Source organism: Ahaetulla prasina, chromosome 2 (genome assembly GCF_028640845.1).
Source record: "Ahaetulla prasina isolate Xishuangbanna chromosome 2, ASM2864084v1, whole genome shotgun sequence".
NCBI lineage: Eukaryota > Metazoa > Chordata > Lepidosauria > Squamata > Colubridae > Ahaetulla > Ahaetulla prasina.
Genome location: NC_080540.1, coordinates 221,741,624 through 221,767,438, shown reverse-complemented (window position 1 = coordinate 221,767,438; position 25,815 = coordinate 221,741,624). Strand labels below are relative to the sequence as shown.

The 25,815-nt window shown below is 36.5% G+C and overlaps 1 protein-coding gene across 1 annotated transcript in view; it reads right to left on the bottom strand.

The window, feature by feature from the left end:
• FREM1 (FRAS1 related extracellular matrix 1) overlaps window positions 1–25,815 on the bottom strand; it is a 111,998-nt gene that overhangs the window by 29,463 nt on the left and 56,720 nt on the right. Inside the window, exons 17-24 of the mRNA XM_058169048.1 lie at window positions 24,436–24,633; window positions 17,307–17,492; window positions 16,763–16,959; window positions 15,656–15,881; window positions 15,024–15,168; window positions 10,434–10,575; window positions 8,139–8,334; window positions 7,257–7,521 (exon numbers count right to left, since the gene is read on the bottom strand). Of these exons, the coding sequence (XP_058025031.1) occupies window positions 7,257–7,521; window positions 8,139–8,334; window positions 10,434–10,575; window positions 15,024–15,168; window positions 15,656–15,881; window positions 16,763–16,959; window positions 17,307–17,492; window positions 24,436–24,633 (1,555 nt within the window). The remainder of the gene's footprint in view (window positions 1–7,256; window positions 7,522–8,138; window positions 8,335–10,433; window positions 10,576–15,023; window positions 15,169–15,655; window positions 15,882–16,762; window positions 16,960–17,306; window positions 17,493–24,435; window positions 24,634–25,815) is intronic.

Here is a 25,815-nt window from a genome sequence, read left to right as displayed (position 1 = left end):
CCAATTTCTGATTGAATGGCTCTTGTGGCACGTTTCAGGCCTCTGAAAAGGCACAATGTTCAAAATTCAACTCTAGAAACAGACTACAAATTGTGGAAATGGGCTACAATGGTTTTGAAGTTTTACTAATAATTTTAGTTAAGGTAAAGGGGTTCCTGCAGATTTTACTCTACTAGACATTACCGACTACAGGGATTGGTGCTCATCTCCATTTCAAGGTCATTGAGCCAGTGGTATCCAAAGACATTTCCACGGACATGTGTCCAGCATGATGTCACAGAGCACTGTTATCTTCCTACCAAAGTGGTATCTATTTATCTACCCTCATTTTCATGTTTTCGAATTGCTAGGTTGGCGAGGAACGGCACTCACTCCATTGCATGGTGAGCCTGGGCTGCTGGCTTTCCAGCAAACTAATCTAGACGCCTTAACCGCTGAGCTACAACGCTGCCCAATAATTTGTCAGACTTTCTTGCAAAATTCAAATCCAGAAGCACACACAGATAACTGAATCAGCTGGATTCATTAACTTCTTTTATATTCATAATAACACATTGAGTATATTTACAATACCAACAGTGGATTCTTCAGCTCAGATCAGCAGACATGTTCACACACAGAGTACAGCTCAGAGCTTAACACACACACTGGTTTCAATTTCGTTTCTCTGCACAGAATCAGAAGCTGCAGACTAGGATACGCCCTGGCTGCAGTCTGTCTCAGCTCCCAGTTGGCTGACTTAGTTGTTATGCCTATTCATTGACTGATCTTGTTACCATGTCTTCCCAATCATGAATATTCTGACATAATTTTGGTAAATTACTAAATATTTTATTTATAACATTTTATTATATATTTTATTTAGCAATTGTTTCATATTATTAGGTTGCCTTCTGACTGTTCAAAATAAAATTCATGGAACTACGGTATGTCATAAACATTTGATTCTTGGTTTTTAGTTATACAATGTATTTGACCAATTTAACATCCCCAAAACTCTGTTGAAAAATCAAAATGTCTTTCCTGAGCACTAACAAAGTAACAGTTCTTTAATTGTTTATGAAGCTGGTTCCAAGTAAGGGCAGAGAAAATGTATTCATTCCCACTTGAATGAAAATTGGCCTAACTTCATGTTTTCCAACCAATATTGAATTGCAACCTTCCTATTCAAAATCCACACTTTTGAGAATTTTTCAATACAGTTTGTCAATTTTAAAAAAGTAGGAAAAAGTATTTTTAGGAAAATAATAAATCTGCACATATTCAGTAATGTACAAAAATGGTTTAAAACAAAAAAAATTGTAAAGTTTCAAATACTGTACATTCGGTGCATACATATGTACAGTGTACAGGTTTGTAGAAATATATATTCAAGTGCATACAACATTTAGTGCAGGTTTTTAAAAAATAATAACGATTTTTTAAAAATAATAACGTTTGATGAAACAAATGTAGTTTTAATTGGGTTTTAGTTTATTACTATTGTTAGCTTTTTTAGTATTTTGGCCACAAATTATATTAATTTTATTGTTTTTTTAATTTGTATTTATTATGTCTTTTAAACTGGCTTTTAACTGCCCTGAGTCCTTCGGGAGAAGGTCGGTATACAAATTCAATTATAAATAAATAAACAGATTCCCCACAGTAAGACAAAGAGAAATCAGAATTGACATTTATTTAAATAAATAAAATTTCACTTTGATAACAACAAAAATAAGAAAACCCATTAGATGTGTTAAATCTAAATCTACTGTAGATATGTTGTTGATTCTAAATTCACTGGTACATTTAGCTCACTACAATAGAATCAAAGTGCCAGCAAATCATCTTATCACAAGCATAAGCTATGCATAAAATGATAAATATTTGAAAACTATAATTCAAATGTCTTTCTTTGTCTGAAGGCCTGTCCTTGAACACCTGTGTTAGGAATATGTTAATACATTAGGTTTACATGCCTGCAGTTTAGTGCCTCCATTAATAGAATTCAGAATCTATTGATGAGAGGAGCAATACTGGTATCAAAGCTACTGGCACTTTTACTGCTGTTAAGAATTGACCAACTTATGTGTAGGCTCTGTGCCATCAAACAGCAGCTGCCTACATTGACCTAATATTTGTGCCAAGAGGAAAACTGATTCTCTGTAATCAGTTTAGTTACACCAGATTTTCATCCAGAATAACAAAGATTATAAGCATATTTTGGGGTTTTCAGAGCTAAGACCTCAACACCAAGTAGATAAAATGTTCTAATTCACTGACAATGGTCTTCTGATTAAAGGTATCCTTAGTTGTTTCAGAAGACAACAGGAACTGGTTAAATTTGTTTGGCCTAGAAAACTAAACAGGATGAGGCCTGGTTAGGAACTTCATGAGAACTTCAGAGAAAGAGAAGTGAAAAAAAAAAAGCAAAAACATGAAAGAGAAATAGCAAACCATCCTGACATTGCTGCCAAGAAAATTTGAAGGACATATCAATGATGTCATGAAAATTTTTTCTCTGGTCTGCTTCAACTCCTGCTTAAAATTACAAACTATAAGAAGGCAAAACAGAAGTGCCCCTATAATAACTCGAGGAATGTATATTATTCCGCAAGACCATCCCATTTAGTGAGATGCATTTCTGTTGCACAAGTTCTCTATATAAACTCTGGAATTTCTGCTACCTTCATGTCTGTTGGATTAAAACCAGCCAGAAGAATAAAAATATTAATATTAAATTATTATTGCTACTTTGAAAAGGTCAACAAAGTTGCTGGGTTCAAACCAGAGGTGGGTTTCAGCAGGTTCTGACCAGTTCTGGGGAACCGGTAGTGAAAATTCTGAGTAGTTCGGAGAATCGGTAGTAAAAATTCTGACTGGTTCCGCCCTCATCTATTCTCTGCCTCCAGAGTCCCATCTGATCTGGAGGAAATGAGGATTTTGCAGTTACCTTCCCCTGGAGTGGGGACGGAATGGAGATTTTACAGTATCCTTTCCCTGCCATGCCCACCAAGCCATGCCCACCAAGCAATGCCACGCCTACCAAGCCTACCCACATAACCGGTAGTAAAAAAATTTGAAACCCACCACTGGTTCAAACTGAAGAAGATTTAGTGAATAATTTAGACATGAGACTAGATGAAGAACTAGCAAAATCTATTTTGATAGATTAATAAATACCATCCAAACAACATGCATTGCTAGATTATTCGAGACAACAAGGTTGTGAGCTTTGAAGGGAAGTGCTGGATTCCTATCCCCCACATGCTGTTTATTTCATGCTAAGTCTTCTTCGGGTCTCCCCCTGGAATAGGGAACAGCCAATTTTCACATAATTCTGATGAGATTTAGGAAAAATAACTCTCCAGTTTAGTTGGGAAAGCAAGTTGCATGGTCTGATTTCACCATTATCATGCTTTTGGAGTTCATGGCAATTGAGTTGGCTACAGAAGTTGCCATCTGCCGTGGTATTTACGACAGAAAAATGGAATCAGCTATGGTGCCAGCTCATTACAAAACTGATCCACCGTGTCAAAATGGAGGACATTAGCATCTTCTTTTAGCATCCTGCTGCCAGCATCTGATGTCAGATTGCTAATCACTTGAAGTCATCTGTCCCAGACAAGCACTGCCAAATCCTTCTTCCAGGCCAGCAGCAACAGACAATGCTGTAAGTTTATGATGGAATAAAGTGCCTTAACGGACGGTAAAAATCTGATCATTTAATCCCCCCCCATTTAATTAAATATCACCAGCTCTTGGTGTTTTAGTTTTTAATAATCCATCGTGGTATTTATATTTCACCGTATAACCAAATACCTTGCCAACTTCTAGCAGGCAGGAACATAATTTACAGTGATTAAAATGGAACGTATATCTTCTTTTCCTTAGAATTATTTTGTCAAAATTAAACTGGCCTGGATTTTAATAAACTGAGCATATAATCTAGATGATATGTCACTACAATTTAACTATAAGCATATATCTATCCCTATCTGTGATCAGCATGGAACCCATTTCGGTATTTGAGCAAACAAATGTAATATCTGCTATTTCAATTAAATGGGTATTTAATTGGCATTTTGAATCTGGATCAGAGCAGGTTCACCAATTAATTAAAAAGAGAAAACTCACAAATGGGAAGAACAAACTTATATAAAACTGTTAATCGATACAGATTTGTTTTATTAATTAGCTGTCATGCTTTTTAATCAGCTAGGTAATGAGATAGACAATTGCAAATATATTAGAATATCTTAGAGCATGTTAATGAAAATATGTCTCACAACAATGTAAAAACAATTTTAGCATTTTGGAAATGTCATCTTAATTGTATAAGGTGCAATAGCATTTAACAACGGTCAATTCTGAAGTTTAAAAAAAAGGCTACTATTGTTTGAGAAGTTTTATTCCTTTTCTATACTTATGTCACCTTCCTTTCCTAATGGCCCTTATAAGAAGCTAGCAGTCTTAACCTCTTTACATATCATCAGAGTATAGAAGAAAGTAAAAGCTGCTCTTAAAGGTCACAGGAAGAGACCTGTAGGAAACATACAATGTCTAGGCTCAGGAAAACCCAAACTTAAGCTACCTAGGTATGGCCAAGAAGGCTGATGAATACTGAGAATGCTTATTAGAAGGCGGCAAATAATAAGAAGCAGGAATAGAGAAAAAACATGAATGTTCCAAAGAATGCTTCCCCAGTTTTAAACATTCAAAGTATATATTTAAAAGTCGTTTACACTCATGTTTGATTTACATTTGAACATTTGTGCATTTCACTTGCCCTCAACAGCTCATTTCATGAATTATTTAACACGTGGAGCTAATCTTTGTTCATTTAAATATACTTAAGAGCATAGGCTGGTTTCAAGGATAGCAAACTACTCCATATAGCTTACACCGGTAGCAATAATAGAACATCAAATTTAAATTAACCTCAGAATGAATAACCAATAAAAGGCAGCAGTAAAATTAAAACAACTTTAAATGTTTAGCTCAGTCACAAGCTAAAACAAATTCCATTTAATAGCCAAGTAAAACTTTTAAGAGAAACTAATCAACAATAATATGATTTCAAGATTTTTGTAAAAGACTCAAAGGATTGGGCCAGCCACAGTGTAATTTAGACAGGACTATCTGACTATGACATTGCCTTCTCTGTGGGGGCTCCCACCCTCTGGAATGAACTTCCCCCAATTTCCTGACCTTCGAACCTTCCGCCGCAAGCTTAAAACACATCTATTTATTTGTGCAGGACTGGACTATAATTTCAATTTTAAATTTAATTTTAATGGGGTTTTATCATTTTAATTGTAATTTTAAATTTTGGCCTATTTAAATAAGTTTTTTAATTAGTTTTTATTTTGTATTATATTTGTATTTTTATCGGGCTGTAAACCGCCCTGAGTCCTTCGGGAGATAGGGCGGTATAAAAATTTGATTAAATAAATAAATAAATAAATAAATAAAATAAAATAAAATAAAATAAATGCAAGATACTCCTCTTTTGTGAATGAACTGACAATACCTCCAACATGAATTTCAGCAAATACACATTATATAGGGTGATAATCAGTCTGGTAGCTATAGGATTATAGTTGTTAAGTTGTTATCCTTTGACTGCCAATGTAAAGAGATGGGGATTCAAATAGGGTTTTGGATTATTAATTTAAAGCGATATGAATGAAAGTGGTTCAGCTTGGTGTCACCTTTTAAGCTTTTGAAGATTGAGGCTGTAAACTTTTTTTTTCCCCAATACAAACTCTCCTTCAAGCTAAACTTAACTCATGGTAATTTAACAGGTATTGCCATGTATTTTCTTTAGCGGCAATATGAAAGTGATTTTCCCATTGCCATCTTCCAGGATGTTTGCAGGTTCCCAGTTTAGCTTATAATACCTGCTTAACTTCCAAGGCCAGACTGGTGCTGCTGTCTGCCGAAAAAGCAATATTTTAAACTGAGCTCAGAAATACATCATCAATAAGAGCAACTGGTACAATGCAGAAGTGACACTTTAATAGCTGAATTCTATATTTCTTTAAATTTCTAGGTTCTATCATATCGCAAGATCTAAAATGGACAGCTAACATCAAAAACATCATCAAAAAAGGACAACAAAGAATGTTCTTTCTGCGCCAACTCAGTAAGCTCAAACTGCCCAAGGAGCTGCTGATTCAGTTCTACAGAGGAATTATTGAGTCTGTCATTTGCACCTCTATAAGTGTCTGGTTTGGTTCTGCAACCCAACAAAAAAGACACAGACTTCAGAGGATAATTAGAACTGCAAAAAAAATAATTACTACCAACCTACCTTCCATTGAGGACCTGTATACTGCACGAATCAAGAAGAGGGCTGTGAAAATATTTACAGATCCCTCACATCCTGGATATAAACTGTTTCAACTCCTATCCTCAAAACGACGCAATAGAGCACTGCACACCAGAACAACTAGACACAAGAACATTTTTCCCGAATGCCATCACTCTGCTAAACAAATAATTCCCTCAACACTGTCAAACTATTTACTAAATCTGCACTACTATTAATCTTCTCATCGTTCTCATCACCAATCTCTTTCCACTTATGACTGTATGACTGTAACTTTGTTGCTGGTAATCCTTACGATTTATATTGATATTGATTGTTCCTGATTGCTTATTTGTACCCTATGCTTATCATTAAGTGTTGTATCATTAAGTGTTAAATTGTACCCTATGACCATCATTTGTGTTGTAAATGTTGTACCTTGATGAAGGTATCTTTTCTTTTATGTATACTGAGAGCATATGCACCAAGACAAATTCCTTGTGTGTCCAATCACACTTGGCCAATAAAAATTCTATTCTATTCTATTCTATTCTATTCTATTCTATTCTATTCTATTCTATTCTATTCTATTCTATTCTATATTTGCAGAACTGCCTATAAAGTATAGGACGAGTATTCAGCAGCTAGCTTATATATTCTTAAGCATCACTTTGTTCCAGTATTGGAATCCCAGCTCCTATGAACCTCAGTTGTCAGAATTTATGGCAAAGGATTGTGTGAGTTGTAGTCTAAAATGTTTGGTAGGCACTAGCTGCTAGTCCAACATATCACTTTGTCCATGGCTATAGAAAGATGGCAGGAAAGTGATACAGAAAACTCATACTCTGCTGCTATGTAACAGTTGCCGGGATTTTTGCAACCCAGATCTGAAAGTCCTCTGCTGCTTAACCAATTATACTTGCTAATTAAATACACTTTACATAAAATAAGACTCTTTGCTTACCTGAATGCATCTTTAGAGGAAGATGCTTTATTACTGTGGACATAGCAGACTTTCTGCCCTGCTATATCCATTTGGCTGAAACTTGTAATGGGGATTCCAGGATAGCTGACATATTCTATCTGTCCATACTGTGGTGGAGAAGTAATCACATAGTGTAGCTCCTCTGGCTTCTTGGTACCATCAACCGCAAGGAGGACATCAGTCATCAGGAGACCTTTGTCACCCATCAACACAGTGAGAGGTCTCATAAACATTGCAATGTTTCCTATAAGACATTTGAAATATGGACCATCATCAAATATTTTGTATCAGCCTTTCTCAATATCATGAATCAGGTTACAATTTTTATCACCCCCTCATCAGAGCATAAAATTTGCTATATTCTGCCACACATTAATACGCACAAGCCTTCTCCAATTTGATGCTTTCTAGATATCTTGGAGTACATCCTCTCTCTCCTCCTCAATCAGGACAGTGTATCATCATCTTCTTTTAATGATCCCATAATCCCTTGCGGGGTGAAGTCTGGGCAACTGAATGGAGCTAGCAGAGTGTTTAATGGCCAGATGCCCTTCCTGTCGCCAATGCGGAGTTTTGTTCAGCAGATCTATTCTCATTGTGCCCAGAGAGAAAAACATCAGCCTCTACTTAGGATCAAACTCACAGCCTCCTAGAGGCGAGAGCTCCACCTCCAGGCCATCGCATCACTCCAATCAAGACAGTGTATACTCTGCTAAATTTTATTGCACATAGATATGTATTAGCTTTTCCCACTGGAGAGCATCCAGATGTACTACACTTCAACTCCCATCTTCTATATCCAAGATGATCATCTCTTAGTCAGTTTTGCATATATTATGTGAAGATCTAAAATAAAATTACCCTTTTCCACACCCTTAATAGCAACAGGAAAAACCATTTCTGGAGATCTGTTGCTTCCATCCCAAAGATGAAAGGAGAAGCTGTCTTCATTGTTTGATCCAAGAGTTCCAGTGTGTATATACCTCACAGCATTCACGTCTATATTCTCCTGGGTGCAATTCATTCCTTTGTACAATGTCACCCAATCATGACCTACCTAGGAGAGAAAATTATATCATGACTTTGAGATATTATATTTATTATTATTATTATTATTATTATTATTATTATTATTATTATTATTATTATTATTATTATTATTATCATCATTGTCATCATCATCATGATTAGAGTATTATTATTAACATTTATATACTGTCCATTTTATTTTTATTTTATTTATTTATTTTTGTCACACAGTATATATAAGCATAAGCATGTAATAACTATACGATATATAAGCATATATATAAGTATGAATATGTAATAACTATATTAATTGGATATAATAGAGGGAAACAATAGGACAGGAACGGTAGGCACGCTTGTGCTCTTATGCACGCCCCTTACAGACCTCTTAGAAATGGGGTGAGGTCAATAGTAGACAGTTTTTGGTTGAAGCTTTGGGGATTTTGGGAAGAGACCACAGAGTCAGGTAGTGTATTCCAAGCATTAACAACTCTGTTACTGAAGTCGTATTTTCTGCAATCAAGATTGGAGCGGTTAACATTAAGGTTAAATCTATTTTGTGCTCGTGTATTGTTGCAATTGAAGCTGAAGTAGTCTTCATCTCCTAATAGCTCTGGTATTAAATTACTGATGCAGCTGTTAAAAATATTTTACTACTGAACACAAGTTCTAAAACAAAATCCAATCTTCTTTAACCTGGTATTCATCCCATCAACAAGTCAGTCACCACACAAAACACACGCTCATCCCCTGGCTACTTAAATTTTCTCAAAAATCCACTTTCCCCCCAACTGCCTTATACAGGTCTAGTTTTTATAATTGGTGACTACCATTCAAATCAAAGTGGCAGCATTAAGAAATCCATTTGTAGGACATAAGTTACAGAAATGCTTGCTAAACCTGCTGTACAGTTCAATAAGCATTGTGAAACTGACTATGGGATTGCTGCTATGTACAATCAAGTTGTGAAACCAAGTCAAAAATGTAGTAAGGATGGAAGGGTAAACTATAATCTCTACTTCTGCTAAGGAGTTGGAAGGCAGAAAAAGGCAATTTTTTCCTTTTAATAAACACAATTTGTCTCAAAGGCATACAAAATAATGATGACTCAACCCTGTGCACATCTGTAGGCAGGTAACTGGAGTAATATAAAACTAAGGTACAAGTCAAGCTGCAACTGTAATATCATTGGCTGCCAAGTTTTCGTTGCTTTTCTAAGACTTCCCGCTTCCCCCTAACTAAAACAGGGTGCCTTATACTTCCCTTCTATATAAAACAGCTACCATGCTTGTCCTGGCCACAACAACTGCTGTGCCTCCTAGACTGAAGTGGCTCCAGGTCAGAGCCTCTCCTGAATGTTTGAACTGAAACTCTTAGAATAGTTTTGGTTGAGAAAACGGGCCACATTCTTTGGCAGTGTACGACATTATTCAGATTCAACATTAGAAGCATTTTGATCATAAATAAAATGATGAGAAAGCTGTGATGGATTTTCAACATTATCTCATACTCAAGTTCCGGATATAAACAGGGAACCCTTCCAGGGGTGACATTCACTTACCTTCGCTACTGGTTCGCAAATGTGAGTGCGCACGGGTGCTCGCTACACTCACATGCGCCTTCTCCACACATGCGCAGAGACTTCTGCGCATGTGTGGAGGGTCAGAAATGGGATGTGATGACATCCGGGTGGGTGGGTGGAGCCTCCTGCCACCGGCTCTACCGGCTCACCTGAGCCGGATAGAACCAGCTGAATACTATGCGGTCTGGGAAAATTGGTACACATGGACAATCAATAGAAATAGAAAACAAAATATATATAAGGCTATTGATGATTAGATGTATATAATGTATATAGAAATTATATGGAAGGTGGATCCGAAATATACAATAATGTCACAGTTCTGTTGAATATGTACAATTGTTATGAAAAAATAAAATTGAAAAAAAAAAAAAAGAACTGGCTGAATTTCACCACTGAACTATAATCCATGGATTATATGAAAAATCCACCCATGAGAGATATTTAAGAAACAGAAGGATTACATTCTCTCTCCCATTCTTAACCAAGATTAGAATCTCTTTTTCCAACACTTCGTTTGGTTTTGTTGAAAAGTAAAAACTAACCTTGAGCTGAAGATGTCCATTTTCTGGAACTCTCTCAAATAGATAATAAATTTGTTCCCGAGGAGTATCTTTATCTTCAGCTGACAAAACAGCACTAGATATTATCTGTGCTTCCCCCATATTCACCTCTATCTTACCCTTTCTACAACAGAGAAACAAAGATTCTTTGTAAAGTGTGTTTAAAATGAAAATAATCACTGAAATGTTCAAGACTCAAAAAACTCAAAAACAACCATATCTATGTGCACAAAATTTTACTGCTAGCAGAGAAGGCTCTGTGGTATTGCAATTCAATGATATATGTTAGATTTTAAATTATGAACTGATTTGGAAAGTTTTATGAAGACAAATAGAGGCATACTAAATCATGTCCTTTTCTCTTCCCTTTTTGAGTTCTTTACAAATTACCACTTCAGTCCATTTAAAGTAAAACACAGTTCTTATGATTGAAGAATGAAATTAATTAGAAAGCAATATTTCATATCCAGTGGATTCCTCAAATAATATTTTAAACAGATAGGATGTGAGATTTATTTTTTTGCAACAGTGGCGAATATCTGTAGCTCGGGTGTAAGATGAGGGTGAAGGTTCATTCTCTGAGCTTGTGAGTTGGTTTCCAAATGTTTTGTTACCAGGCTAGGTAACATCTTCAGCGGAGTTTAGGGAATGTCTGTGTCTGTGTTCTTCTGCTTATAAAGGCTTTGTGTGGTTAGTAGCAGAGGTGGGTTTCAGCAGGTTCTGACCAGTTCTGGAGAACCGGTAGCGGAAATTTTGAGTAGTTCAGAGAACCGGTAGTAAAAATTCTGACTGGCCCCGCCCCCATCTATTCTCTGCCTCCCAAGTCCCAGCTGATCAGGAGGAAATGGGGATTTTGCAGTATCCTTCCCCTGGAGTGGGGTGGGAATGGAGATTTTACAGAATCCTTCGCCTGCCATGCCTACCAAGCCACGCCCACCAAGCCACACCCACAGAACCAGTAGTAAAAAATTTTGAAACCCACCACTGGTCAGTAGGTTTTGTGATGGGGTGGTCACATCAGGTGAGGGTCTTGTGCTGGGTCAGGTGTGGGTGTGTCAAATGAGGGTCTTGTGATAGGGAGGTCAGGTCAGGTGAGGGTCACTGGGAGATGAAGTGCTGGTTGGACGGGTTGCATGGGTTGGTTGAGGGTAGTGCCGTCACTGGTTGGTTGTGCGGTTGATTTGAATTCTGAGGAGTCCATAGGCTGGTTGTAGTCGATGTGTCTGTTGATGGAATGACTTGTGGAATGCCAGGCCTCGATGAACTCAATGTGCGCGGCAGGTAGTAGCGTGGCCAATGATTCTTGCATTGCTCCAATCAAATCGATGCTGTTTTGGCTGCCAGCTGGTGTTCGTGTATTCTGGTTTTTAATCGATGTGAAGTTTGTCCCATGTAGAATTGGTTGCAATTGTTACAGTTAATTTTGTAAATTATATTGTTTCTTTCATCCTTCTCCATCTTGTCTTCTTCTGGATAATTCCTGATGGAGTGTGCCTATGGGTTTGTGGGCTATTGCTATCCCTAGGGGGTTGGAGAATTCTGGCTGTCATTTTCGACACCCCTTTTTTTGTATACAAAATACTTCCTTTTGATGAGGTTTCATTGGCAACAGAAGTGTTGTATTACTGCTCTTTTCCAGGATATTTTTTTTAACTTTCCCATTTAATTTATTGCACAAGCCTATCAGAGATTTCCTGGTATTTCTCTTCAAGTAATTTGATTAAGTGTTGCCACATGGTATAAAAAAAATAAACATCTTTGTGTATTTATGGGTCATAAGTACTTCTGTGAAAAGGCTTAATTTTGAGAACAAATCCATACATTTTGGCTGCTAGGAGCACTGATTATTTTCTAGCTCTAGCTTGAAAAAGCTTCCGAAAAGATCGATGGTGCAAACTTGTTCACAAAGAGCTCCCATTCCCTTCAAGTCAACCTAATCAAGTCCAAAACTGCAACCATGTTACTAGCAAGTGAGCTGCTAGCATGTCAAAAGGATTTTCTCTGTACCCAAGACAGAAACAAAATTGATGAAATTGCTCAGAGATGGAGATGAATACTGGGAAGACTTTTTTTTTTTTACTGTTTTCTGTGCTTTAGTCTGCTGTTAAAAGATCAGGAGAGAAGCCAATATGAGGATGGAAATCCCATACATAGTACAAACAGAATGGGACATTTTATTGCTCCTGAGCTTGAATAGCCTCCTGCATCTGTTGTCTTAGAAAAAAGCATATGTATCCTACACCAATTAGTCTTCAAGGAGCCACAGAATTTCCCATGTCTTGCTACCTATTGCTAGAGGTCTGCACCTTTATCACTCTATTACATTAAGGCAGGATTGCATTGGCTACTGCTTTTCCAATGGGATTTTCCCAAGTCTGAAGCTTGCTTGGCACAGCATTGTTTTTGGCCTGCAATCATAAAGAGGTAGATCATCCGATAAAATCGGATTATGACATTTATTATGGATGATCTCCATGAAATGAATGAAGGGGGGGATAAGCCCCCCATTTCTGCTTCAGCTATCTGTTTGGGGGAAGGAAAAGACTATTTTTTTTAAAAGCTCCATCAAATGTACTGGAATGATGGCTCAAAGCTGTGCTCATAGGCAGACGCACCTAGACTAGCAGTTCCTCTACACATACATACACACACAAACACACACCAGCAACCAAAGCCTGCTATTGTCAAATAAAAGTTCATCACTTCACATCTCTCTAGTAACTATGAGGTTGCTGCTAATGCTCAACATCACAAAAATATTGCACTGTAGCATTTTTCGTGCATCTTCTGAGCATCATTTGATAAATCTAATGTTATAAAAAAATTATATTCTTCCTCATTCAAGGGGAGATGCTTTCTACATGGAGCCCCCTCAAAATTCTATCAGGTACTATTACTAGTAACAACGTACCTTTCCAGTCAGGGCTACTTTCCCAACTTTCTGGGGACTAGTATCATTTTATCTGTTGGGTTCAGTCTAGAAAATGCTCTTTTCTTTTTTCTGTATTCCTCTGCTGCTCGAAGAAAGTGATGGGGGAGATTGGCAAGAAAGGGACAATAAAAGAGCTAATTCATAATGAATGCTTAAAGGTACGGCTTTAATGTTGGAAAATCCCTTGAGGGCTTTTTAGGTGTTCTGATGGAACAGTCAACGTTAGTGCTGCAGAGGGTTTTTGCTGCCCTGTGAATTCATCCCAATTAACAAGGCTAAACATAAAGCACAGAGAACAGTTGGTGAATAGAATCTCAATTCCCTTTGGAATTCGGCAGAGAGTTTAGCTCATCCTAGCTTTCTAACAGATTTTTTTTTAATGCAATATAGTCTGTGTCCATCTGTGTTAGCAGCGGAAGGACACCTGTTCTCCTTTCTTTCTTCTGTTTGTAGTGACCATGCCACATTATAAAAAGTAGAAGGCAGTTGGAGCAAGGATACAATGGGATCCTTTGTGCCTCTAGCAAGCACACAAGGAGGTTGCTTTGAAGTTTTTTTAAAAAAACAACCCTGCTACCTCAAATTTCAAAGCACCCTCTTAGTGAACTTCCTAGCAATGCAAAAAGTTCCGTTGCTATCTTTTCTCTTGTGTTTTGTAAAGGGCACCTTTCTCTTGTCAGGAAAATAATATAAGAGGTTGCGGGGGGTGGGGGGGAGAAGCTAACGCTGTAGAAGATCTCTCCTGAATGCTCTGGTTCTCTGATTCAACCTGGCATTGTTCAAAATGCCCAATACATTCACTTGCAAGGGAAAATTTGCACAATCCTTTCTTTCCATTCTCTTCTCCTGACGGTGATTATGGGAACCTTCTGCATTTACTTCTGAAGGCATGAGTACAGGATATTAAAATCTCCATGGAGAAACTATCCACCTGAATTTCATGATAGTGTTGACTAATAATTGCCTGCCTATAATGGAAAATATTGTTGCCAAATAGTCTCTTAACAAGAAACCTATGGTGGAGCTGTTGAAGGACAAGTAAACATGAGGATATCTTCTGGTACATCCAAATGATGGTAATTTTGGGAACCTTCTGCATTTACTTCTGAAGGCATGAGTACAGGATTTTGAAGGTCTGCTGAGGAGAAGCTTGTTTTGTATTCTCTCCACAACTAATAGCATCTTTTTTCAAATAGGTTGAAGAATGATTGGTATAGATAGCAATATAAGTAGGTTTTGTCTCCTTGGATGAACAGAGGAAATAAAATCTATTTTTGATTTTTGACCAATAGGGGGTATGCTAATATTGTTGTTGCTTTTTTATCACCTTCCCAAACCATCCAAACAATAATTTAATTGGAATATGTAAGATTTGCTTGCATGTATCCCATTAGAATATGCATATCCAAGGTCTCTTTCCTTCCCTCTGTGTGTGTGTGTCCTATTCAGAACTAGCTAACTTTTATTTCACTGTTCATTACACAATGTTCTTCAATGAGGAGGAATACTACATGAAAACATTACTAGTGTTAATGGTGGCTATTTGCCAAAGATGAATTCTTTTAATCACAAATGTGATCAGTGCTGAATCATTTGGTCCGTATAAACTCAGTGGTTTGGAAGAGGTATTTGTGGCTTACCTGCGGAGCACCGGTTTCTCATCATTAACTGGGATAACCTTAACTGAAATGGCTTTTGACACTTTATGTTTCCCATCCGACAGCTGGATTGAAAAGTCATCAGCTAAGCTGTCAGAGTCATCATGTAGATACACAAGCTTCAATCCTGAAAGGTAGCGGGTATAGGTGGGTAACAAGGAAAAGGAGGGGAGAAAAGAAAAGGAAAAAATTTATTTAGATCTATACATTTGTAAATGGCACACATAATAAGTTACCGTATCTGTTGTTGCTGCTCAATTACTTATTGTAATTAATACTGCAATATGGCAAATTACTGCCAATATGACAACTAAATGGCAAAAAATAAAGAACCCAATATTCCTTAAGTCAACTGTGTATGAAGATATAGGAAATTGGATTGGCTTAAAGATTTATACAATAGATAAAATCTTGAAAAATCCTTCATACAGATTGTTTATTCTAATTTGATCTCTGTTTTATTAACAGACTATTTTTAATTAATGAACTAAGGAACTTTTTAATTAATAGAATTCAGTTTCATTTATTAATTTTCAATTTAGTATTCTATTGCCCATTATTTGATGGAAATTGTTGCAAAGAGCCAACATGGCAAGAAGGAATACAATACTTACCATTTTTTAAAATCTCTATGGAGAAACTATCCACCTGAATTTCATGATAGTGTTGACCAATAATTGCCTGCCTATAATGGAAAATATTGTTGCCATAAACTCCCTTAACAAGAAACCCATGGTGGGGCTGTTGAAGGACAGTAAACATGAGGATATCTTCTGGTACATCCAAATCAACAGCATTGATTATTGATGGATCCAACTCCTTCATCTGTCCCTCTTGCACCTGAATAGTCAACAGAAGATAAAAGTCAACTCTTTCACAAAATGAATGATAAGAAGTAGAATTCTCAGGTCTACAGATCAATCGAATATTACTCAGTAAATTACCATTAGACTGTTCAGTGTAACAAGGGCTTTCTTCTTTTTAATTAATTCGAGTAAGCTCCAGTATTTAGACAAAGATCAAAATTCACTTTTCATAAAGGGATGCCCTCCCCCAAGTTTTTTTTTTTTGTACTTTACTTCACAAAGAGAAATTAAAAGAAATGTACTAACAGAATACAGTTAGTAAATACAGGTAATACAGGTAAAAGTAAAATACAGGTAATACAGGTAAAAGGAAAGCAGAAATTGGCACAAGAATGACAAAAGCAAGGAAAGAGTGAAAAAGTAAATTTTCATTCACAACTCATCTGCAGTAGCTACACTCATCTGGGATTGGTGTCATACTTTTGGGTTCCCACAACATAACTGAACCTATGTAACTCAGTCAATTAGGCAGATTGTAAAGATGCAATATTTAGTTTTCTTTTTCCATTAATCCTACATACTCTCCTCCCAAAAGCTAAAACAACACAATCAAGGCTTCATGGAAATTTAGGTACCCAAGGGGGATGGGGCGGGGGTAGCCAAAGAATCAAGAAATAAAAGAGGTCTGCAAGTGTTTGGTGCAGGCGAATAATGCGACTCAAAGCCTAGGGTGGTAAAAAGTTAAGAGGCATAAATAAATTGTTTTGAAGATAAACATAGCATAGTATTTTGCTTGACGTAGTTGTAAATGCATTCACAGAGGATCAGGGAATAATGTTGACAGGACAGGAAAAGCAAAAGACCGCTCTACTGCCTTGTTAAAAGCGGTCCTTGGAACTCCATTTCCTTCCTTACTGTAAAATTCCTTGCCATGAATTCTGGTTCTTCATCATTGGTTGGGTTAATTAAGACATAAAAGGGTGCCTCCACTGAACGATGCTTCCCATCAGTGACGTATAGCATAAATTGGTCTGTAGTTGGTTCAATTCTCTTGTGCCTGGTCTGAACATAGTTAATATGCATCTTCCTCACATTTTCCATGTGAAATGAAGCTAGGCACGTTGGGGAGGGAATGAAAAATAATGAAAATGCATATTTCTAACCTTAGTGAAAATAACAGTACAGATAATTAACAAAACACATATAATGCAAAGAATAGGTTCCAGAGAAATAAGAGAAAATTCATTGTATTTACAGCTGGAGCCAATGTTAACATCAGATAAACATGGGAAGTCGCCGTCAACTACTCTCTCCGCAGAATACAGTGAAATCTATTAACGAGAACATGATAGATAACAAGCCCAACAGACAACTATCAGCATATACAAAAATGCCATAAGAAGGTACAAACTTTCCTGCATTTAAAGACAAGCGCCCCTTCTCTGTCGCACAGACCTACCTATACTTATCCCTGCATTACTTTTCTCAAAACCAGGCGATGGTAATATATTTTCTATGTACCCAAACTGGGGAGGGGATGTTAAAACAAACTGTAAGTCATCTGCATTGGTGTCAAGATCAGTGGCATACAAGTGTTCGCTTGTGATAGCGGCTGAGGCACCTTCCTGCACAGCAAACACAAGTCCTGCAAAAAAGAGAAGAAAGAAAGAGATGATTACTGTTATTTAAACATATTAAATCCCCGTGGGATTTTAGGCTAAAAAAAAATACTAGTAATTAATGAGGAAAATCCTCCTTCAACCACTTGGTACCATTGTTTTCCAGTCAGGCCAATGACTCCTCTTTCTCAGCAAGAGAAGAAGAAAAGAGGAAAAAACACACTTGCAAAACAATTTTGCTGATAAGCTATTCAGAATGGTTTATGGGTTGCTCAAAATGGGTTGTTACCCCTGTTTGTCACAGCATTAATTGCCTGAAAGCTATTATGAATTGCTCATAATGAACCATTTTTCATGCATCAGTACTTAATTTCTCTGCTGGGACAATCCTTCATTTTCAGAACATTGCCTGGATGATAGACAGCAAATCATGAATTTGCCCATACATGAGCTGTTGAAATGTGGTGTACTTGCGTACAATACTGGCAAACCAGCTTTATTTTGCAAGATGTGGAACAGCAATAAAGAAAGATCAATTAGAACCACTGCATAACACTAGAGCTCATTCTAGCAAATATAGTCATAGGGTTTAAGCCTTGCATATAATTTCATTCATAAGAGAACTCTTGTTTTTAAATACAATTTTTCTTCAAAATCCAGTTAATATGGCCCAATATAAAAACTTTTAAAGAGAAACCTGTGTGGAGAGATTGTCTTGAAATTTATAATTAATGCCTAGTAAAGTTTAGGTACTTAATAAATGATTTAATAAAAACAAAGCTATGTATATAATTCAGCTTTACTCTTATAGATTCTGAAGTACAGTCCTAATCTACTGATGTTTAAAAGTTTGTTGTTAAAATTTAACCAATACTTAATCTTTTAACATTGAATTACTATATTAAATGTATATAATGGGCTATTTAATTTCAGAGAGCAAAAAATGATTCATGCACTTTTAAAGCTTTTCTCAGATTTTTATATTCTCTGTGTGTGAGAGAGAGAGGGAGGGAGAAGGAGGGAGGGAGAAAGAGGGGAGAGAGAGTGAGAGAGAGAGGGAGAGAGAGGGAGGGAGGGAGAAAGAGGGGAGAGAGAGGGAGGGAGGGAGGGAGAGGGAGAGAGGGAGAGGGAGAGAGAGAAAGAGGGAGTGGGGAAGAGGGGGGAGAGGGAGAGAGAGAAAGAGGGAGGGAGTGGGGGGGAGAGGGAGGGGAGAGAGAGAGGGAGAGTGACCTTGAAATTAAAAAAAAAACATTCTTGGAATATGTTTCCCCTTCATTATTGTAGAGAAGTTTCATTACCCAGAAAGCATTTTTAAATGTAACCTCACCTGCAAACTGAAATAGTAAAGTTCTTTCTGATATTTGGGTTTTGTCCAGTATAGTTAGAAATCTCAGCTCTCCAGACATTGAACCCTTTTTTAGGAACTAGTTTCTGAGCTGTAACTCAGCAGGATGGAAGAAAACCACATGCAAAAGAAGGAAGATCTGCCTTGTGAAGCAACATTTAAATCCTAGATTTCTTCTTGCCACTTTACCAATACAACAGAAAGCCATTCTTCAACGCTAAGGGAGGCAGCCGGGATGTGTAAACATTAAAGTTATCTGGTGCCTGCAAACCTCCTGCTTCCTATCTTGCCAACTTCATTCCTGGCAGATCTTTATTATGTTACCCTTTCAACTGCAGTTATAACACCAGTTTCTTTTTTTTTTTTTTTTTTTATTACTTTTTTTACAACAAACAAACAAAAAAAATACATTATTACACCCTTGTGCTATACATAAAAGGAAGATTTGGGTCTTCGGATATATCCTCATGATTGCCAAAATCCACGTTCTCGAGGTACAGGTACTGAAGCGTCCAATGTTCCAAGCGCAAAGTCCACAAATGGTTTCCAAGTCTTCCAGAAAATATCTTCTTTATACACACCACTTCTAATTTTAATATCACATGTCATTTTATCATTTAAAGCTAATTTCCACATTTCAGAATTCCACTCTTCTATTCTAAAAATCACATCTAGTTTCCAATATCTAGCTATTATAATTCTACCTATTATAATCATAATTCTAATCAATTCTTTTCATATTTTGTTAATTCTATTTCCTTAATTACCAACAATAATATAGTTTCCACTCTCAATGTTATTACTTTCCCCATCATTTCAAATATCATTTTCTCCAATTGTTGCCAAAACTTTTAACCTTATCACAATTATACCACATATGTTCATAAGTCCCCAATTCCATCTCACATCTCCAACATTTTTACTAGTTTTTTATCCATTTGTGACAATCTTACTGGAGTCAAATACCATTTCAAACAACTTTATAATTGTGCTCTTTAATCCTTATAGATAAAGTTCTCATAATTCTACTCTTCCAATTCACATTCCAATCTGACTCTGGTATTTCAATATTAAGATCTTTTTCCCAATTTGTCCTCATCACTCTTTGTAATTTTTCATCAGAATTTATAATCTTATAAACCCTACTAACGAGTCCCTTTAGCCCAATTTCATCTTTCATAATCCGAGATACTAAATATTCAAATTCAGTTTCACATCTATTTATCGAATAATTTTCCTTTAGTTTTTTGTCCATTTTCTATCTGTATTTTTCAAACCAACTTAACCCTAATTTTTCAATAATTTCTTTATTCCTCCTTTCATTTCCATAACTTTTATCCAATCTCTAATAATTTCTATATTTTCCTCTTTAATCACTTCATTCGTTTTATATTATTTTTAATTGGCCAAATTCAGTTGTCTCCCCAAAAGATTATATCCGAATTAAAATTTTAACAAATTTGTTCCACATTTTTACTTAATCCCTTTAACCAATAACTTCTACTTACACATTTTAAATTTGCTTTATCTAAAACCACCTTGATCCAAATTTCTCTATATCCTTAACTCTAAATCTCTCCAATAGTTATCTTCACCTTTAAGTATTTTTACCACTATCCGGATACCATACAGTAATAATTAAATAATTTGGGGATTCCTAATCCACCTTCCTTTTGATTTTGATACCACATTTTCTTCACTAATCTAGGTCTTTTGCCACCATTGCAAAATTTATCCAGTTTTTCTGATATCCTTCAATATCTTTCTCTGTCAAATTTAGTGGTAGCATCTCGAATAAAAAGTTGAACTTGGGCAGCAACATCATCTTACACATTGCAATTCTACCAAACCAAGACAACTTTAAAATTTTATATTTATCTATCTTCTTCTCAATTTCGTTAATCACCACATCATAATTAAGTTTTTCAATTCTTTAACCTTAAGTGAAAGCACTATACCCAAATATTTCAATGTGTTTTAATCCTTATCCCAAATTGCTCTTGCATATTCTCAGACTCATTACCATTACTATCCATCAATAATTCTGACTTTGACCAATTTACTTTCAATCCTGTCATTTCTTCAAATTCTATCAAATGCTTATATATCTTTTCAAATCTTTCTCTACATTTTCAAAATAATTAAAGTATCATCCATACAAATTTATCTTATACCCCTTATATCCTTCTAATTCTTCATCTTTTTCTATCATTTTTGTCAATATTTCCATAGCCAATAAAAATAATGTTGGGGACAGGGGACATCCTTGTCTCGTACCAGCTTCTAATTTTATCTCTTCAGTTAATATTCCATTCACCTTCACTCTTGCACTGCTCTTTTGGTACAATTTTGAAATAACATGTATAAACTTATTACCAAAGCCTAAAGCCTCCACAATTACTTTAATTGTTTCCCATTGTACAGAATCAAAAGCTTTAAAAATATCCAATGATACTATACCAATTTTATCACCATTATATTCAGCTACATCTATAATATTTAATACTCTTCTAACAATATCACTCATGTATCTACCCTTCACAAAACCTACTTGATTATAACTTATATATCTATCTATAAATCTATTTAATCTATTACTTATAATAGCAGTAAATATCTTTGCATCCTGATTAATTAAAGAAATGGGCCGATAGGACTCAATCCTTTCTAAATCTTTATCTGGTTTAGGAATTAGGGATATCACCGTTCTATTCCATGACGAAGGTACTTCCCCACCATGTAATATTCCATTGAATAATTTTTGCAATCTTGGTATTATTAATTCTTTAAATTCTTTATAAAACTCAACAGGTAATCCATCCTCACCTGGAGCTTTCCCTAATTTTAATTTTTGTATTATTCCATTAATCTCATCTTGTGTTATATCTTCTTCCATCAATTCCTTATATGTTTGATCAATTTTCACCACATACTTTTCTAAATAGCTTTGCAATTTTCCCCGATTAATTGGTTTCTTTGAATATAGTTTCTGAAAAAAATTTCTAACCACTTCACATTTCTCTAATTTTTTATAACATCTTATACCTCTATCATCTATCAAAACTCCAATTTCTCTTCTCTCTTTTATCTTTCGCCATCTTTGCCAATAGAGAGAGGGAGGGAGGGAGGGAGAGGGAGAGAGGGAGAGGGAGAGAGAGAAAGAGGGAGTGGGGAAGAGGGGGGAGAGGGAGAGAGAGGGAGAGAGAGAAAGAGGGAGGGAGTGGGGGGGAGAGGGAGGGGAGAGAGAGAGGGAGAGTGACCTTGAAATTAAAAAAAAAACATTCTTGGAATATGTTTCCCCTTCATTATTGTAGAGAAGTTTCATTACCCAGAAAGCATTTTTAAATGTAACCTCACCTGCAAACTGAAATAGTAAAGTTCTTTCTGATATTTGGGTTTTGTCCAGTATAGTTAGAAATCTCAGCTCTCCAGACATTGAACCCTTTTTTAGGAACTAGTTTCTGAGCTGTAACTCAGCAGGATGGAAGAAAACCACATGCAAAAGAAGGAAGATCTGCCTTGTGAAGCAACATTTAAATCCTAGATTTCTTCTTGCCACTTTACCAATACAACAGAAAGCCATTCTTCAACGCTAAGGGAGGCAGCCGGGATGTGTAAACATTAAAGTTATCTGGTGCCTGCAAACCTCCTGCTTCCTATCTTGCCAACTTCATTCCTGGCAGATCTTTATTATGTTACCCTTTCAACTGCAGTTATAACACCAGTTTCAAAACTGACTTGAACACAGACTTCGAACAACAAAAATAGCAACTGGGATTAATTCCTACAACTCCGGGCTGCTGTTTGTTCTTCTTTGTAGTTAGTTTTCTCCCTGCCAAAAAGACCAAGGCTCGTAATGTCATGCAATTCTGCTAATCGCCTAAATAGGAGAGTGTTGAAAATGGAAGAGAATGAGCACTGCAAAAGTTCTGCAGCATTTGAATGAGGAGGGCTATGGCGATTCACTTGCATCTAGGAATTGCATTTATATTTGTCACAGCCTGTCGTGTCCCACTCCTCCGCTGACGGCCGGGTCAGGGAAATCCGAATCAGGTGTGCCTCTGCAGCTCTGCCAAAGTCCTAGCAAAGTCCTCAGGGCAGGCAGGAGACCAGAAAGTGACTTCAGCAAGATATGTTTAGACTTTGCCTGACTCAGAGAATGCCAGAAAGCAGATCCTTTATATAGGCCATGGGGTGTGGCTCCATGACTCAGCACTTATCCAGGCTTGCCCCTCCCTTCCTTCTGTTGCCTCCGCCTATCAAGTCTTCTGATGCGAGGGTCACTCCAATCGGCAGCTGTTGGTAATTGACCTTCCTCAGGCTCACATGCTGTGGAGGAGGGGGAGGGGTCTAGCTGCTCCGTTTGCCTGGGCATGGAGCCAGAGCTGGGGGCTGGAGATACTTGCTCTTCTTCAGCCTGTCTGGGCATGGAGCCAGGGCTGGGGCTGGGAGGCATGCTAGGACATTCTTCAGCATTCGGAAGCAGATAAGCAGACCCCGGCTGTGGTGGTGAGATCGGACGAGACACAACACAGCCGTCTAGATTTCAAGGTGACTGAATTGAAGATCTCCTCTACAATAGAAGTACATGACTGTAGAATCTGCTGGAACGGTAAGTCCATCTTGGACAAACCCAATGAAAATTGATTGTGAAAAACTGGGTTTCCCACACTACAGCATTCAAATACAATTCATACAATCACATTGAAATGTAATGATAGCGTGCTAAGCAAATCCCAAAGATTTCAGCAAATCCTAGAGTGGATTCATGATTATTTTTCTTTGCAACTTGTAACACAACCCACATTTATTAGTACGGTAATTCTGGCAATTGGTCAACCTTTGTATAAGAAATATGGTTTGTGTTGTGAACTGAATGTATGAATGACTGACTATTGGCATCCTTCCAGGTCTTGTAGCCCAGGCAAATTGGTACTGGCCTATTTGATAGATAATGATATGATACCATTAATGATATCATTATCTATGATGCACAATGCTTTTGCAGGTAGTCCTTGATTTATGACCACAATTGAGCCCACATTTTTTGTTGCTAAGTAAGACAGCTGAATTTTTCTCCATTTTACAACATTTCTTGCCACAGTTATTAAGTTAATCACTATAATTGTTGAGTTAGTAACATGGCTGTTAAGTGAAGCTGGCTTCCCCATTGACATTGCTTATCATGAGGTCACAAAAGGTGATCACATGACTCTGGGACACTGCAACCGTCATAAATATGAGTCAGCTGCCAAGCATCTGAATTTTGATCACATGATCATGGGATTCTGCAATGGTCGTAAGTGTGAAAAATGGCATGAGTCACTTTTTTTCAGTGCCATTGTAACCTTGAACAGTCAGTAAATGAACTGTTGTAAGTCAAGGACAACCTGTATTGCTGGTACCCTACATAAGCTTTATTGCTCCACTGGTACAGGTATGAATGAAGATGTCCTCCATCATCTACCATTCTGCCTAAGTTTTAAATGACAGAATTTGGCAATATGAATGTTCAAAGAAAATGTGTATTTATTTTATCTATTTTGCTATCTCCTAAATTTTGTGTGTGCTTACACAATCACTATACCCAATTACACAGACATAAAAAGCCATAATAATTTTACCGGTGGCAATGGATGGTGGCTGGTTGTCAACTGGAAATATTGTGATATTAATATCATATACTGGAAAGGATTTATGATATGGAAGAGGAAAAAACGAAGCTTTATCGTCACAACAGGCCTTTACATCAGGATCAATTTCATCATCCAACACAATAAAGGTAAGAACATCAAAGATAAGAGCTAGGCCAATCTCGCCACCTAGAAAAATAAAATATATAGATGAAGTACACGATATTTTGCAGCATTAGCCTATCAAGAGGATGTATGAAAATTATTTTCAGCAATAATTATGAAATCATGAATAATGAAAAGAAGTTTTAAGAGAAATGTGTAAAATTGTGATGCAGCTATAGTGCAGTATCTATGTTTTTGTGCTGAATCTAATCTAGTCTAATCAAAAGATTCTACACACATCTTTTCCTTCTAATGCAAACAGAATAAACATTCTGGGGGTGGGAAATTGGTAATCAATTGTCTCATATAAGACATATGCAGCATGAAGACTAAAGTAATTTAATATTTCAGTATTTCCTTAATGACTACTATGACAAAAGATAGTAAAAGTTAAGAATTTTGGCTGTCCCACTGCATCATTATAGACATGTTCCAAATAATCTTCTGGAGAAAAAAAAAATAGATTTGAAAAGCGCTTCAGTTTCTGAGTTAACATTCTCCTTAACATGTGTGTAATATATAATACATAAGAAAGTTTATAAATAAAATCATTAACAAAGTTCATTGTTGAGTTCCTAGACCTGATGCAATTATGCAGTTTCTGATCTGAAATACTGTCCTTGGTGAACTACACCCCTTTGAACTGTTAAACAAAATGGCTACAAAGCAATTTCAGAGAAAATTAAATCAAATCTGTCAGTTTTATACCGGATGGGCGATTTTGAGAGATTTTCACCCAACAATTCTTCGACAGAATTCATGAGGGAAGAATGTCAGAAGAGACACTCGTCAACTGAATTAAAGTGACACTTTCACAAATGATTTCAGTTTTTCCCTTTATGCATATTCCTAAGACGAACCGGGATTCTAAAATGTGAAAGAAAAACTTCACTCCGGGAGTTATTTGCTGGCAAATATGGATGTTTTCTCCCAGTACAAGAATCTCCTTCTCTCCCACCAGCATTTGTCATCAGTGAAGGTACAAGTCTGATTATTTAATATCATCTGCTTTTATGTCATGGAGACAGGTATCATAAACACTCTGTGTTTTATAATATTGACAGCTCAAAGAGGTGATACATAGGCAAAATGGAAGATTTATTTATGTAAATCAAATGTTTATCAATTTTGCACAAGACTGCTATTGTTTGATATTTTTCATTTCAAGTATCTTGTATTTTCAATAACAGAAATATCTGTTATCAG